Raw genomic sequence first — 16,100 nt, forward strand, 5'->3', positions numbered from 1 at the left:
AGAGAGGACAAAGTGTGGGCGAATTATAGATAGAAAGCCTGGCTTATCTTATTCCTGGCACGACTCCTGAAAAGTCACATTATTTGGAGTGGGGATGTGGTGCCAAACTAGTGGATAGGGCAGCCAGGGGTGGTGCTTTGGCCTTGGAGGGGAACCGGGGGTTTATATATTTGATCTCTGCCACCCCGCAGGTTAGAAGCTGCTCGCTCTTCACCTGTGAAACTGACTCCCTGCTCTTCCCCTCTCTCGGCCTGTCATCACCTGGTCCAAGCGTAAGTCTTGATCCAATCTCCACCTGTTCTAAGTCTTGTTTTCAGCTAGTGTCTGCCATGGGTCCTAGTTTAATTCTGTCTTCAGCTGGTCTTAGTTTACGTCTGTATTCACCTGGTATTAGTTTATGTCTGTCTTCAGCTGGTCTTAGTTTAAATCTGTATTCAGTTGGTCTTAGTTGAAGTCTGTGTTCAGGCGATCTTCACCAGGTCCTAGTTTAAAGTCTGACTTCTCTTTAGTTTAAATCTGTCTACAGTTGGTCTTAGTAAAAATATGTCCTCGGCTGGTCTTCACCTGGCCCTAGTGTGACTAGTAGCCTGAATAGAAAGACCTGTAGGAGGCTTGCTTGATTGATGGATTTTATTTGACCATTTTGATTCAAATTATGAACAGCACTGTGTGTCATAAATTAAAATACATATATAGTCAGGGATGGGTCCCTGATAATCCTCCATGGTTTTCTAACACCCGGTCTGTTTGTATTGTGCCCTGGCTGTTTGTCTGCATTAACACTCAAATTCACAGTTTCGATCATCTTTTTCGGTTTGGTACTATATATTTTATATATTAATAATATTGAGTGTAATAATCATCACCATGTTTTTAAATAGTTGATGTTCCCAGATGGCAGATTTAAATGACGCTGGGCTGGGGGTCTACTGCTCGCCATTCTCTACCTTTGTGTTGTTCTCTACTAACCCCGCAATCACTGATGTTATCCATAGTCACTCTTACTGGCGGTATATATAATAAAGTCCCCCTAATCTCTCGGATCGTAGTATTGTCTAATGATATGGCTGACTCCAAAGACGTGCTACAATCAGGCGTCTTTTCTTTTCTTGTATTTCATGGTATTTCAATTTGTCCCAAACTATGCATGTGTGATCCCATAGGGTTCGTTGCATTCCTAATATTTCTATATTGTTTAAATTATATCTGGGGCGTGGTGTCAGGGATCGCTAGCAGGGTAGATCCTGGGGAGGCTGTTACCTTAAAATGACAGCATAGTCAACCTGGATGCTAGGCTTATTCTTTATAAAGCTCACGTTGTGCAAGAGATGGTCTGATAATTGATCATACCTTTCGTCTGAACTAAATGAAAGGCATCGGAACTACATTAAGTAGTCCTTTCTGAGCTTTTCCTGAGGCTGCTTAGAATATTTATTTGGATGAATCTGACAGTTAACAGTATCATGTTGATGCTCACTCTCTTGCAGGACTGAGTAACCTCCCTTGCAGGTGACCACTAACTGAAAACTGCAACCAGCTCTTGCCCCAAGGTGAAAAGGTAGTCAAGGCACTTTGTTTTTCAAAGATGAAGATTCTAGCCTACTCCTACAATGTTTGCATTTCATCGCTCATACCTATCAGCTGTAATTAAATGATGAAAGCACATGACCTGACCAATGTGTGACACATTGGAATGGAACACATTGGAAAAGTAACAGCTGCACTAATCGGACTGACTCCAAGGCTTGTTATGGCGATGTGATCACAACAGATGAACCTATCCCTCAGTGTGAGAGATAGGGCTCAAATCTGTAACTGCTGGAGTGATATTGCATAGAGAGATAGGATTAAAGATCTGTAGCCACTTAGCAGGACCATCTCCAAAATGCTTTATCGCATATAGAGACAGGGTTAACTTAAAAGACAAGTAACAGGTGTACTGCAGCGTTAGCACACTTATATGCAGAGACAGGGTTAAAGACCTATAGCCTCTGTGTGGTAGCATACAGCGTCGCCATGGGAGACGCACAGATGGCCGTGTTCGGGGCGGCCGCATCGTTCCTCCGCAAGTCGGACAAGGACCGCATGGAGGCGTCCATGCGGGTGTTCGACATGAAGAAGGAGTGCTTCGTCCCAGACCCAGTGGAGGAGTTCGTCAAGGCCTCCGTCATCAGCCGGGAAGGAGAGAAGGTCACCGTGGAGACAGCGAACGGCAAGGTCAGAGCTCCTTCCCTTTCCCTGATTGGTCAAGTGTTTGCATCTGGAACAAAGGGAGGGGTGGTGCAGAAAAACAGATTGATGCATTTTTTATATATATACTGCTAGACAGAGAATTTTGAAGAGGTACCTCTGTGTATCCCGTTACAAAGGTCAGTCAGGTTCTGTAATGCTCCCTTGCTACATGCAGAGCCCAGTGCTTGTTAATCTAAGTGAGAATCTGCTACTGCTCAAGAGGGAATTCATAAGTGAGTGTAAATGCCATTGCATGCAGGAGCCTGGATATAGATGCCGTGAAAGCATTGCTGGTCTGCACATGGCATTGAGCAACACAGTAACAAAGTCATTGTAACAGATTTGATTAAACCCTTATTTTTCTACATACCCCTGAAATGTATTTCTAATTAAATATTCAATCAATCCAGCAGAATCCCCTTTTTTGGCATTAGTTCCTGCAGGCTTTCTAATGATTATCGTGCTAACATTTTGTAATGCTGTCTTCATTCCTCCCCAGACGGTCACAGTCAAACAGGTGGATCTTCTGCAACAGAACCCTCCCAAGTTTGACAAGATTGAGGACATGGCCATGCTGACCTTCCTCCACGAGCCCGCCGTGCTGTTTAACCTCAAAGAGCGTTACGCAGCGTGGATGATCTACGTGAGTCCTCTCTTCACTCGTCTCTTTGTTTCATTTGTTTACTTTCTGCAGAGTTGCTTTGACTGCATATAGTATATTGTATGTACTCGCATGATGTTGTGAGGTTGAATGCGTGCTTGAAAAGCCAGTGTCAAAAGCGCCAGCTAAATAAATGTAACCTAATGTAAAGATAGAGGTGTATTTTATACATTCATACATTTTGAGAGCATCCTCTAATCCCTCAGACGTACTCAGGGCTGTTCTGTGTGACGGTCAACCCCTACAAAGCGCTGCCCGTCTACCACCAAGAGGTGGTGGTGGCCTACAGAGGAAAGAAGAGGAGTGAAGCTCCTCCTCATATCTTCTCCATCTCTGACAACGCCTACCAGTACATGCTGGCAGGTGAGCAATGGGCACTGTGATCTTTGTTCTTCTCAAATGTACATCAAGCCCAAGTACGGATCTTTACCATGAACAATATGCATGTTTCTTCTTTTCCAGACAGAGAAAACCAGTCAATTCTGATCACGTGCGTAGCATTGATGATTCATTCATAAACAATATTGCCTGATGAGGATTAACCATCTTATCCATCTAATGTACATTAATCTTACTTGGCTGTGATTCCAGTGGAGAATCCGGTGCAGGAAAGACTGTCAACACCAAGCGTGTGATCCAGTATTTTGCCAGCATCGCCGCTTCAGGCAAGAAGGACACCAAGAAGGAGGTCAGCACCTGTTTGTATTGATTTAGTTTTGACATTGTCCTCATCCTAGTTTCATTTAATCTAAATCACTCCCCTTTGTCACAGGGTACATTGGAGGATCAAATCATCCAAGCTAACCCAGCTCTAGAGGCCTTTGGAAACGCTAAAACCATCAGGAATGACAACTCCTCGAGATTTGTATGTTTTTTTCATATATGTATAGCAGAATTTGATTGTTAGCTGTAAATGTCTCCCAAAAAAATATGACAATCTGAATGCACAACAATGACAGACAATTCTTAAACCAAATATTTCCTTTTAGGGCAAATTCATCCGAATTCATTTCGACACGCGAGGGAAGCTAGCCTCTGCCGATATTGAAACATGTAAGATCATAATTTTCTTTTCAGCTCAAGATGTTTGGGGGATTTACTCATGACTTATTACCTCTAAATGATATTCTTGCCAGACCTTCTGGAGAAGTCTCGTGTGACCTTCCAGCTCAAGGCTGAGAGAGATTACCACATCTTTTACCAGATTCTGTCCCAGAAAAAGCCTGAACTTCTTGGTTAGTATGAAGGAGGCCCAAAGAAAAAGGCCCAAATATTTATTCAAATGTTTTCTTAAACAAATTGAATATCCAATTGTAGCAGGTTTAGCATTGATGTAGCACAATACTACTTATATTCTAAATATCCTAATTCCTGCCTTCTGAATCCCACCTCTGCTCTCTAGAGATGCTTCTGGTCACCAACAACCCATATGACTATGCCTTCATCTCCCAGGGGGAAACCCAAGTCGCCTCCATCGACGATGCAGAAGAACTGATGGCAACAGACGTCAGTCCCATTGTTGTTTTCATTTCACCCTCTGGGGTTTGAGAACCAGTACATCTATAATAGGGAACATGGCATGAAGTATAATGTAGAGGTCAAAACTTTACCGGGCACAGAAGAATAAACGTTATCGCCTGAATGCTGGGCATGGGATGTACTTCAAAGATTCAAAGAAATCTCTGTTGATTCAGGAAACCACTGCTTTTTGTCTGACTCCTGGTTGACCTGTCTTGGTAGAGCGCCTTTGATGTGCTGGGCTTTACTCAAGAGGAGAAGAACTCTGTGTACAAGCTGACAGGGGCCATCATGCATCATGGCAACATGAAGTTCAAGCAGAAGCAGCGAGAGGAGCAGGCGGAGGCTGACTGCTCTGAGGGTGAAGACATTTTCTGTTCCCTTTTTATTCCATTCAATCCTGGCAAAAGGATAAATAAAAAAAATGAATGACCTTATCTTTTACACACTCTAAATATTTCCCCCATAAAGTGGCTGACAAAGTTGCCTATCTGATGGGCCTGAACTCTGCGGACCTCATCAAGGCTCTCTGTCATCCAAGAGTCAAAGTAGGAAACGAGTGGGTCACAAAGGGACAAACAGTCGACCAGGTGAGTTGACTGGACATTATGATAAAACATATTGAGGATTATATGTGATCACTTAACACACATACACTGACGTACTACATCGTTCGTTGACATTTAGCAGTTACGTGGGTATTGATTCACTGTGCCTCAGGTAAGCTACGCTGTTGGAGCTCTGTCTAAAGCAGTGTACGAGAAGATGTTCCTGTGGATGGTGGTGAGAATCAACCAATCGCTGGAGACCAAGCAGCCTCGCCAGTACTTCATTGGCGTGTTGGACATTGCTGGATTTGAGATCTTCGACGTGAGTGATAACATCCTAGCTCAATGGTGAACAAGCAGCAATGATCATTGGCCGACAGTGGCATGTGTGACAGTTTAAGCATGTTCTCCTGTTCTTCTTCAAGTTCAACACCTTCGAGCAGCTCTGCATCAACTTCACCAATGAAAAACTGCAACAGTTCTTCAACCACCACATGTTTGTGCTGGAGCAGGAAGAGTATAAGAAAGAGGGCATTGAATGGACTTTCATTGACTTCGGTATGGACTTGCAGGCCTGTATTGATCTGATTGAAAAGGTAAGATATGACAATAGTTCCCAATTGATTAAGTGGCCAAATACATATATGATGTATAATATATATTAAATTACCCACCTTTTCCTCTCCTAAGCCCATGGGCATAATGTCCATCCTTGAAGAGGAGTGCATGTTCCCTAAGGCCAGTGATGCCACATTCAAGGCCAAGTTGTATGACAACCACCTGGGGAAATCCAACAACTTCCAGAAGCCTAGGCTTGTCAAGGGGAAACCAGAGGCCCATTTTGCCCTCGGTCACTATGCTGGTGTCGTTGATTACAACATCAATAATTGGCTGGTGAAGAACAAGGATCCCCTCAATGAAACCGTTGTGGGACTTTACCAGAAATCCCCCCTCAAGCTACTTTCTGTCATTTTTATGGGCTATGCTGGAGCCGAATCAGGTACTTTCTCCTTACTTTCCTAACTGACCATCCGATACCAACATAGTATATCATATATTGTAGAATACTGAGGGAGCATGTTTTGTCTTGACAGTAACCGTGGATAAGAAGGAGAAAAAGAAAAAAGGGGCATCATTCCAAACTGTGTCGGCTCTTCATAGGGTATTGTGTGACATTTATGTTACTTGTTAGATAAGTAAATTCTATTAGCAGTTACTAGCTGCAACATACGAGAGTGAGAATCACTCTCATTCTTCCAAATCTTTGATGACATAACAGGAGAACCTGAACAAGCTGATGACCAACTTGAGGTCTACTCACCCTCATTTTGTCCGCTGCATCATCCCCAATGAGAGCAAGACTCCTGGGGCCATGGAGAACCCACTGGTGATGCACCAGCTACGCTGTAATGGTGTGCTGGAAGGCATCAGGATCTGCAGGAAGGGCTTCCCCAACAGGATCCTGTATGGGGATTTCCGACAAAGGTAAAATCTTCATTGTAATGGGATACAGCCTAATTTTAAAGTTGTGAAGTTGATCATTGTAAATATGGCCAGTGCAGATACCGCATCCTGAACCCTGCTGCTATCCCTGAGGGACAGTTCATCGACAGCAGGAAGGGAGCAGAGAAGCTATTGGGCTCTCTGGAGATTGATCATAATCAGTATAAGTTCGGACACACCAAGGTACAGTACAATACGGTACAGTGCGGTATAGTACAAACACTAGTGTCTCGGAAGCTAAAACATCTGGGAAACTATTTCCCAGAAGGCCATTTTATCAAAAGCTGTGAGCATAATGCGTAAATGTTTTTGATTCAATATCATCATAATAATAAAGAAAGAGCTTGAATCTCAAGACCATAACATGGATATTCTCAGGTGTTCTTCAAGGCTGGTCTTCTGGGTCTGCTAGAGGAAATGAGAGATGAGCGTCTGTCAAAGATAATCACTGGGATTCAGGCCAGATCTCGCGGCCTCTTGTCTCGCATTGAGTACCAGAAGATCGTGGAGCGCAGGTATTCGTAGCTTCTTTTTTCTTTAGATACGAGAGCCTAATAAATGTGATGGTATTCGATGGTACATTTATCATCATTGTTTTCTCTTCAGAGATGCACTGCTGGTAATCCAGTGGAACATCCGTGCCTTCATGGGAGTGAAGAACTGGCCCTGGATGAAGCTGTACTTCAAGATCAAACCTCTGCTGAGATCGGCAGAGTCAGAGAAAGAGATGGCAAACATGAAGGAAGAATTCCTGAAGTTGAAGGAGGCTTACGCAAAGTCAGAGGCTCGCAGGAAGGAACTAGAGGAAAAAATGGTGTCTCTTCTCCAAGAAAAGAATGACCTGCAGCTCAGTGTTCAAGCTGTGAGAATATTTTGAATAGTGTTATTTTTCCGCTTTATTATTTAAGAATGTATTAAAATAAATAATACGAATACAATTTTTTCTCCGGTAGGAGCAAGACAATCTTTGTGATGCAGAAGAGCGATGTGAGGGCCTGATCAAAAACAAGATCCAATTAGAGGCCAAATCTAAGGAGCTAACTGAGAGACTGGAGGATGAGGAAGAGATGAACGCTGAACTGACAGCTAAGAAGAGGAAGCTGGAGGATGAGTGCTCTGAGTTGAAGAAGGATATAGATGACCTGGAGCTAACGCTGGCAAAGGTGGAGAAAGAGAAGCATGCAACTGAGAACAAGGTAGGAGAAATCTTTTGACAATCCTGAGAACCATAGATGCAGTATTGTGATTTCATCTTAACATTAACAAATCATGGCCACATTTGTAGGTGAAGAACCTAGTAGAGGAAATGGCTTGTCTGGATGAAATCATTGCCAAGCTCACCAAGGAGAAGAAAGCCTTACAGGAGGCTCATCAGCAAACACTGGATGACCTACAGAGTGAAGAAGACAAAGTCAACACTCTGACCAAGGCCAAAGTCAAGCTGGAGCAGCAAGTGGATGATGTAAGAGTCAAATTCAAAAATATCATAAAAAATGTGATTGAAACCATATATCAAAACTCATAGCAAAAATGAATATGTACTTCACCTTCTTTGCATGTGTACTTTGCGTCAACCATTTATAGCTCGAGGGATCTCTTGAGCAAGAGAAGAAGGTCAGAATGGACCTTGAAAGAGCCAAGAGAAAGCTGGAGGGGGACCTGAAGCTGACCCAGGAGTGTGTGATGGACCTGGAGAATGACAAGCAACAGCTGGAGGAGCGTCTCAAAAAGTAGGATTGGACAAAAGCAATGCTTTTTGTTTCATCTTTAATTTTCTTCAAAATTCTTACTAATGAAATTATTACTTTTTCCAGAAAAGACTTTGAAGTCAGTCAACTAAACAGCAAACTTGAAGACGAACAATCCATAATTATTCAGCTCCAGAAAAAATTGAAGGAGTTGCAGGTAGAACAAAAACCATCATCTTACCTAAAATGATCATTATGACGTGAAATGAAATTATACAATATATAATTTTGTATTAGGCTCGTGTAGAAGAACTGGAAGAGGAGCTTGAGGCAGAGCGAGCTGCCCGAGCCAAGGTGGAGAAACAGAGGGCAGACTTGGCCAGAGAGCTGGAGGAGATCAGTGAGAGGCTGGAGGAGGCTGGCGGAGCAACATCTGCCCAGATTGAGATGAACAAGAAGAGGGAGGCTGAGTTCCAGAAGCTCCGCAGAGACCTTGAAGAGGCCACTCTGCAACACGAGGCCACCGCTGCCACACTCCGGAAGAAGCAAGCTGACAGTGTGGCCGACCTTGGGGAGCAGATCGACAACCTGCAAAGAGTCAAGCAGAAGCTGGAGAAGGAGAAGAGCGAGCTCAGACTGGAGCTGGATGATGTGGTCTCCAACATGGAACATACGGTGAAGACTAAGGTATGTGTATCCTCGGCAGAAGATTACCAGAAAAATAAATAATGGTGTGCGAATAGAAAAAATACACTTTAAGAGATTTTATTTAAAGGAACATATTGTAAAGTTGGAGTGTTCTTCATGTCTTTTAAGATTAACTTGGAGAAAAGTGGCAGAACTATGGAAGATCAGATGAATGAATACAGAGTCAAGTGTGAGGAATACCAAAGATCTATCAATGACTTTGTAACTCAAAGGGGAAAACTTCAGGCTGAAAATGGTCAGTATGGCATGAGACTACTATCAACTGTTATTTTGATTTTAGAATAACTACTATTTAACACAGCTTCATTTGTGAATTTCAAGGTGAGTTTTCAAGACAGCTGGAAGAGAAAGAATCTCTTGTCTCGCAACTGACACGAGGAAAGGCTTCTTACAACCAGCAGCTTGAAGATCTGAAAAGGCAGTTGGAAGAGGAAGTCAAGGTACACAACCGGAAAATGTTCAACTTCTCTTTAGTATTAGTTGCAGTGATGTGTCATTTAATTATCCTTCTCCAAATGTATTCAGGCAAAGAATGCATTAGCCCATGCAGTGCAGTCCTCCCGCCATGACTGCGACCTGCTGAGAGAGCAGTATGAGGAGGAGCAGGAGGCTAAAGCTGAGCTACAGCGCAGCATGTCCAAGGCTAACTCTGAGGTGGCTCAGTGGAGAACCAAGTATGAAACTGATGCCATCCAGAGGACTGAGGAACTAGAGGAGGCCAAGTAAGTTTATTTGACTTTTCACAAACAAACATGACATTATTAGGAATAAGTTATTCAAGCAAGCTCAAATAAGATAGTCTTCAATATGATTATGACTTCTCTTATCACTGCCATGAAGAGAGGAGAGGAATATATTGAATATATGGTGCATTCAATATTTCTTCCACAGGAAGAAGCTGGCCCAGCGTCTTCAGGATGCTGAGGAGGCTGTAGAGGCAGTCAATGCTAAATGTTCCTCCCTGGAGAAGACCAAACACAGACTGCAGAATGAGATTGAAGATCTCATGGTGGATGTGGAGAGGTCTAATGCTGCTGCTGCCGCTCTGGACAAAAAGCAAAGAAACTTTGACAAAGTATAACACATTTGCCAAATTTCATTGAACTTGCTTTTGAAATGCTCATTGATCCTTAGAACATATTTATATTAATTGATGAAAATTATGAAAATTATGAGAAGAAAAAAAACATGAATAAATATATTTGTAAATGTAGGTCCTATCCGAGTGGAAGCAGAAGTTTGAGGAGTCTCAGTGTGAGCTGGAGAGCTCCCAGAAGGAGGCACGGTCTCTAAGCACTGAACTCTTCAAACTGAAGAACTCCTACGAGGAATCTCTGGATCACCTGGAGACCATGAAGAGAGAGAACAAGAACCTTCAAGGTAATGTCTCTAAATGCTTTTTCTGTGACGCAAAGTCCATCATGAACAACATTAACATGATTTCCCTCTCATGTGATTGACAGAGGAGGTTTCTGACCTTACTGAGCAACTCGGTGAGGGCGCAAAGACCATTCATGAGTTAGAGAAGATCCGAAAGCAGATGGATCAAGAAAAGAGTGAGATTCAAGCTGCTCTTGAGGAAGCAGAGGTATGGGTAAAATATTCTGTAAACATGGTTCCCATTAATTAATAATATATTATTGATCAAGGGTGGAAAAATGCTAGTTTAAAGTGTGTGAGACCCAACAATGTAAAAAAATATTCTGAAGTGAATACCATATCATTGAATCTAGGCTTCCCTTGAGCATGAGGAGGGCAAGATTCTCAGAGCCCAGCTGGAGTTTAACCAGATAAAGGCTGAGATTGAACGCAAGATGGCGGAGAAAGATGAGGAGATGGAGCAGAGCAAGAAGAACATGCAGAGGAACATTGATACCCTGCAAAGCTCTCTTGAGTCAGAGACCCGCAGCAGGAATGAGGCCCTGCGCATAAAGAAGAAGATGGAGGGAGACCTCAATGAGATGGAGATCCAGCTCAGCCAGGCCAACCGCCAGGCGTCTGAAGCCCAGAAGCAGCTCAAATCTGTCCATGCTCATCTCAAGGTACGTAAATTTAATGTGTTGAATGTAACTTTCTACTACTTCTTGTCCTGGTAGGAAACATTAAATTAATCATACATTTCATCTCATCTAAAGGACTGTCAGATTCAGCTGGACGAGTCTCTTCGGTCCAATGATGATCTGAAGGAGAACATTGCAATAGTTGAGAGGCGTAACAACCTGATGCAGGCTGAACTGGAGGAGCTCAGGGCCTTGGTGGAACAAACTGAGCGAGCTCGCAAGCTTGCTGAGCAGGAGCTCCTTGATGTCACTGAGAGGGTGCAGCTACTTCACTCACAGGTACAGTCAACGCTTCAGCGATGTATGCAATTTAGTTGCATGGCAGTGTTATCTAAAAGTGATTTTAAACATCTGTTGTTCAGAACACCAGCCTGATAAACCAGAAGAAGAAGCTGGAGGCCGATTCGTCCCAGCTTCAGTCTGAGGTGGAGGAGGCTGTGCAGGAGTGCAGGAATGCTGAGGAAAAGGCCAAGAAGGCCATTACTGATGCGGCCATGATGGCAGAGGAGCTGAAGAAGGAGCAGGACACCAGCTCTCACCTGGAGCGCATGAAGAAGAACATGGAGCAGACCATCAAGGACCTGCAGCACCGCCTGGATGAGGCTGAGCAGATTGCTATGAAGGGGGGCAAGAAGCAGATCCAGAAACTGGAGGCCAGGGTGAGTGAGCCACAGATTTAAATGTAATGGAGCACAATTAGAACAAGGGATTTTTATCACTTCCCCTTATTCCAGGTGAAGGAACTAGAGAATGAAGTTGAAGCAGAGCAGAAGAAGAACGGTGAGGCGATCAAGGGGATTCGCAAATATGAACGTCGCCTCAAGGAGCTGACCTACCAGGTTTGGACCTCAGAGTTTACATATTATATCCTTATCACAGCATCTCCAGATTTCAATTTCAACACAAAGATACTGAAATGACTGTTCTCACTATTCACAGACCGAGGAGGATCGTAAGAACGTGGCTCGTCTCGAAGACTTGGTAGACAAGCTGCAGCTGAAGGTCAAAGCCTACAAGAGGACATCTGAGGAGGCTGTAAGTCCATAAAAGAAAATAATACTCACACCCGGCTTTTGTGCATCCATGTTATATGAGCACAGGCAGCAATTGTTGTCATATTAATTCCACAGGAGGAACAGGCCAACACCCACCTGGGCAAGTTCCGTAAGCTGCAGCATGAGCTGGACGAGGCAGAGGAGAGAGCGGACATCGCTGAGACACAGGTCAACAAACTGAGGGCCAAGAGCCGCGATGTGGGCTCCAAGGTAAGCGAGGCTTAACTGTGCATGACAATGTGACTCCAGTAGATGCTGCCCTCTGTCGGCTCCCCGTCTCTTAAATGCTTCATGGTGTACATACATGCTGTATAACCCATGTACTTATTGCTGATACTAATCGAAACCCATGAAACCTCACTAATCTGAACCCCATCAAAACTTAACACATGTTTCTTTTGTCTTCCCTTCCCCACTTCCCCTTGCTTTCACAGAAAGGGTTTGATGAGGAGTGAAGCTCTGGATACTTCCTGCAATCCTATGTCTGCTCCGTGTAGTACAATGCTCACCACATATAGGGTTCAATAAAAACTCATCATGCAAAAACCTGCTGTATCCTACTTCTTATATCTCAATAACTAAAATAAAGGATTCCAACAAAACAAAATCACAATCATTCAAATTACAGTGGGCAAAATAATAATATGCTGACTGACATGAAGACATTTAGTTACTATTCCCGAACAAGCTGATTTGTAGAGGTTTTCTTGTTGTGCTTACTAAATCAAAATTGTTTGGCTGCTGCTCCCGTTGATGTTATTATCTAACAAATACACTGCCCAAGATGGCACTGAGATAAGAGTTTAGGCAAAATGCCAGATGCCAGGCAAATAAGAACACCTTGGAAACCAGTAAATAGGGAGGGAAGAGTTCCTCAAGGAAGCACAAAGGTAAGGTGAGGATAGCTTCAACAATGCGGCAGAGAAAACAAATTGCAGTTCTTAAAATAGCACTTGAAAAAACACAGGGCCAGGGCCACAAGATCAACAATAGCCTGCTCTTCTCTGGGGCCCGTAATAGTGGCATGGATAATCACCAGCAGCTGGCCCTGCTGAATCCCTGTCTGCCTCAGACTATTTCCCAACTCACAATGGCAACAGAGACCATCTAAACAAACGTAGAAGCACATTGCATTCACAATCTATTTATAACTGTAGATTTGGTCATTGATTATTTATTATCTGGCTCTTTTATAAACTAGGCCAACCTAACTTTACATTACTTGGTGAAAGAAATTCTATTTACGATATACATAAACCACATATTTTATGCAAATTCTAACGACGGGGCTCTGAAACAGATCGGAATTATACTGTAAGCAGGATTCAATGCAGCCCAGGCAATAAAGCTTAAATCCAGAATTCACAACATAGAGCATATCCCAAATTGCAACTTGTTAATCCAGGAAGAATTTGAGCATTGTTGATGGGTAAAAATAAATACCTGTTTCTACGTAGTGACTGTGCACCCTCAGCCCGCCAGTGCTATACATGCGCATCTGTCATTGTATGGGATTTACCTTGGGACTATATGAGGGTAGAGACTGATAATAACTTAGGCGGACCAGACTTTTGAGCAAACAAAGGAAGCGCTTTGAGGTCTCATATTACCCATCCAACAAGCGGCTTGGTTTCTCGTCCAAATATCAATCAGAGAACAAGGTTATATGCCTAGGTTGTAATAGGTTAATATATGTATTAGTTGCAACCAAGCTATTTAAAATGGTTCCTCTGACACAAACGTTTAGAAAGCCATAGAGTTGGACCAAGAACATGAATAAGGGGCCTCGGTGTCTGGTCGAGGTGTTAATGTGTCTTCTGTCAGCGTAGCCCACGGGTCAAACTAGCAACATGCTACAAATGTACAGAAGTCAGGCCAACAACAACAACAACAACAACAACTGCAGATTTAATAGGTGCCAAGGCACTCCCTAGGCAGTGGCATGTTGTCAAAATCCTCAGTCTAAAGAATGGTCTGTATGTTATACGAGAAGATGATAGATGATTTATTATATTTAGTTATTCCTATATCACAATTATTGTTGACATTATGTTTACAAGGTGAATTTTTGACCATGATTTAATCGTTTCAAGTCTATTTAAGAATATTTGTTTGATAAACAGTTCTTCGAAGGCACAGATTTGACACCCACTAAACATATATCATGTTTCCTCTTATGAGTTTTAATATAAGTGTGTATGAAGTTTAAAATCAATGAAGACCCATTACTTCTCCAGTAATGGTGGGAGGATTGACATGCGGAAAGTGGCAGGTCGTGTTATCTGCGCACCAGGTCATTAGAAGTGCATGGAATCTGTCAGCCCCCCTATTTGGCAGCGTGACACCAGTTGAAAGTTATAGGGCCAGCGACACTGTCAGATTGGAAATTATCTCTACACTTGTCAGCAGTTGTTGACCCTCTCTATATCTTTTGACCTTTAAAGGGGAAGGAGATTATTAGTAGAAGTGACTGCACACAATGTCCTTCCACATTGGATTCCATCTATAGAAAGCCATTTCTAATTAAAAAAGACTTGTTTGATTAGCCTTTGTTCGCACACTTTCAGAGCAACTTTCTTTTTTAACACATCATCAACTTTATTTATTTGCGGAGAAAATTCCCAGCTTAAGACCTGAAGAATTAGCCGCTGTGAAGTCAAAACAGTTCAGCTTAGAGGCTGACTCAACAGCCCTTTTAATGTATAAATATATAACAAAAATCACGGGCCACAGTAGATACCACTCATGCTTCTCGGGTCTTGGTTGTGGTTTGTTTACATGTAAGGCAACACTGAAGGGTGTGTCATCTGTCTCTCGTTGATCCGATGGCCAAACCCTGAACATGCCTCAGCCACCCCGGGCTGCGCTCCTCAATCCATAAGGAGCGCCTTAACGGAATCTCACGCGTCTATTTCAGTCCTCCTAGAAACAATGCCATGTCACCGACCAACGAAGGGAATGCTTTATAGCAGCCCGGTGATAATGGAGAGGGCTTCAATGTTGACCTTTGCATTTCATTGTCCCAATGCTGGGGTCTGCGCTCGGCCCTCCACTGTGGGCCATCAGTCCTGCCTTTCATCCTCCAGACACGCATGTCACCTGTGGTATTGCTTGGCGGGAGCTGCCCCACACTTGCCGCCTGGTTAATCTCACAGACTCATGTTCTTTTTTTAGACCCGCCCACTGGGTATCTGATGGTAGCTTTTGCTACGGAAGGAAAAAAGTCCATCCTCTGATAAAGCCATCCAAAACTGGCTCCGTCAAAGCCCTCTTTGTAACTGAGAACTGTGAATGACATACTGCCCTTATCTCCACAAATATACACTGCATACATCTATTGTGTTGGTAAAATATACCATAGGTATACATGTATTCTCCCCTTAGTATTAGCCATGTACACACATATTGGCACACATATATATATATTTAGTTTTTGCTAACCCTAACCCTAACACATATTCCGCACACATATATATATATATATATCTGTGGAATACTCAAATAAATATTATATTCATTCTCACATATGAATCATACACTAAGTATCTAAAAGTGCTTAATCAGCTGATAACCTAAACTAATGTACTTATGATAAGTTATAAATAATATTTTGATGTTGATTGATTGATTACATGCTACAAATTATTATTTGGTCTGACGGTAATAACTAAAATTATTATTATATGCTACTAAATATGATGTGGTCTGCTGTTATGCTGAAGTACATGCCCAGAGTTCAGAGAGGTACAACAATTGTTCTGACATGCGTTCTACACGACACAGGACAACATGTAGAGGATGGAATTCCTCTTGACTATTTAAAGATGGAGGCTTTGCAGCACCTCCTCAGGCAGGGCTGTCTGAGGAGGATACATATGAATCATTGTGGCACAGCATGGATCTCCTAATATGGCACAGTTAAGGCCCCCAACCCACCCCCCTTACTGATATGACCGACCCGCTGATATCTATATTGCTTTTCCACCAATCATTAACCCCCTCCCTCCCTACACGTAACCCCCCAATCCCAATGCAGACATAATAGCATTCCTGAACCTGGAGCACTCCCCCATATATGGCAGAGGGGGACTTCATTTATAAAAAGGGCCCACTGACAGACCCCTCGA

At 43.0% G+C, this 16,100-nt stretch overlaps 1 protein-coding gene across 1 annotated transcript; it reads left to right on the top strand.

Annotated features, from left to right (window-relative positions):
- Positions 1-2,016: 2,016 nt before the first annotated feature.
- LOC307086219 (myosin-7-like) lies at positions 2,017-12,462 on the top strand (the record flags this gene model as incomplete). The annotated part of the gene is made up of 37 exons (XM_079751357.1): positions 2,017-2,217; positions 2,732-2,875; positions 3,100-3,256; positions 3,356-3,383; positions 3,485-3,581; positions 3,666-3,758; positions 3,883-3,946; positions 4,030-4,128; positions 4,296-4,399; positions 4,634-4,772; positions 4,883-5,001; positions 5,132-5,281; positions 5,385-5,555; positions 5,650-5,959; positions 6,054-6,121; positions 6,239-6,444; positions 6,522-6,645; positions 6,841-6,977; positions 7,069-7,324; positions 7,416-7,658; positions 7,748-7,924; positions 8,047-8,192; positions 8,277-8,367; positions 8,448-8,837; positions 8,967-9,093; positions 9,180-9,298; positions 9,384-9,580; positions 9,750-9,933; positions 10,073-10,238; positions 10,322-10,446; positions 10,592-10,900; positions 10,994-11,197; positions 11,281-11,577; positions 11,653-11,757; positions 11,858-11,953; positions 12,049-12,183; positions 12,408-12,462. 37 exons carry the CDS (start codon positions 2,017-2,019, stop codon positions 12,426-12,428), a joined length of 5,799 nt encoding a protein of 1,932 aa, XP_079607483.1. The 3' UTR covers positions 12,429-12,462.
- Positions 12,463-16,100: the final 3,638 nt, after the last annotated feature.

Source organism: Pollachius pollachius (assembly GCF_949987615.1).
Source record: "Pollachius pollachius genome assembly, chromosome: 14".
Classification (NCBI taxonomy): domain Eukaryota; kingdom Metazoa; phylum Chordata; class Actinopteri; order Gadiformes; family Gadidae; genus Pollachius; species Pollachius pollachius.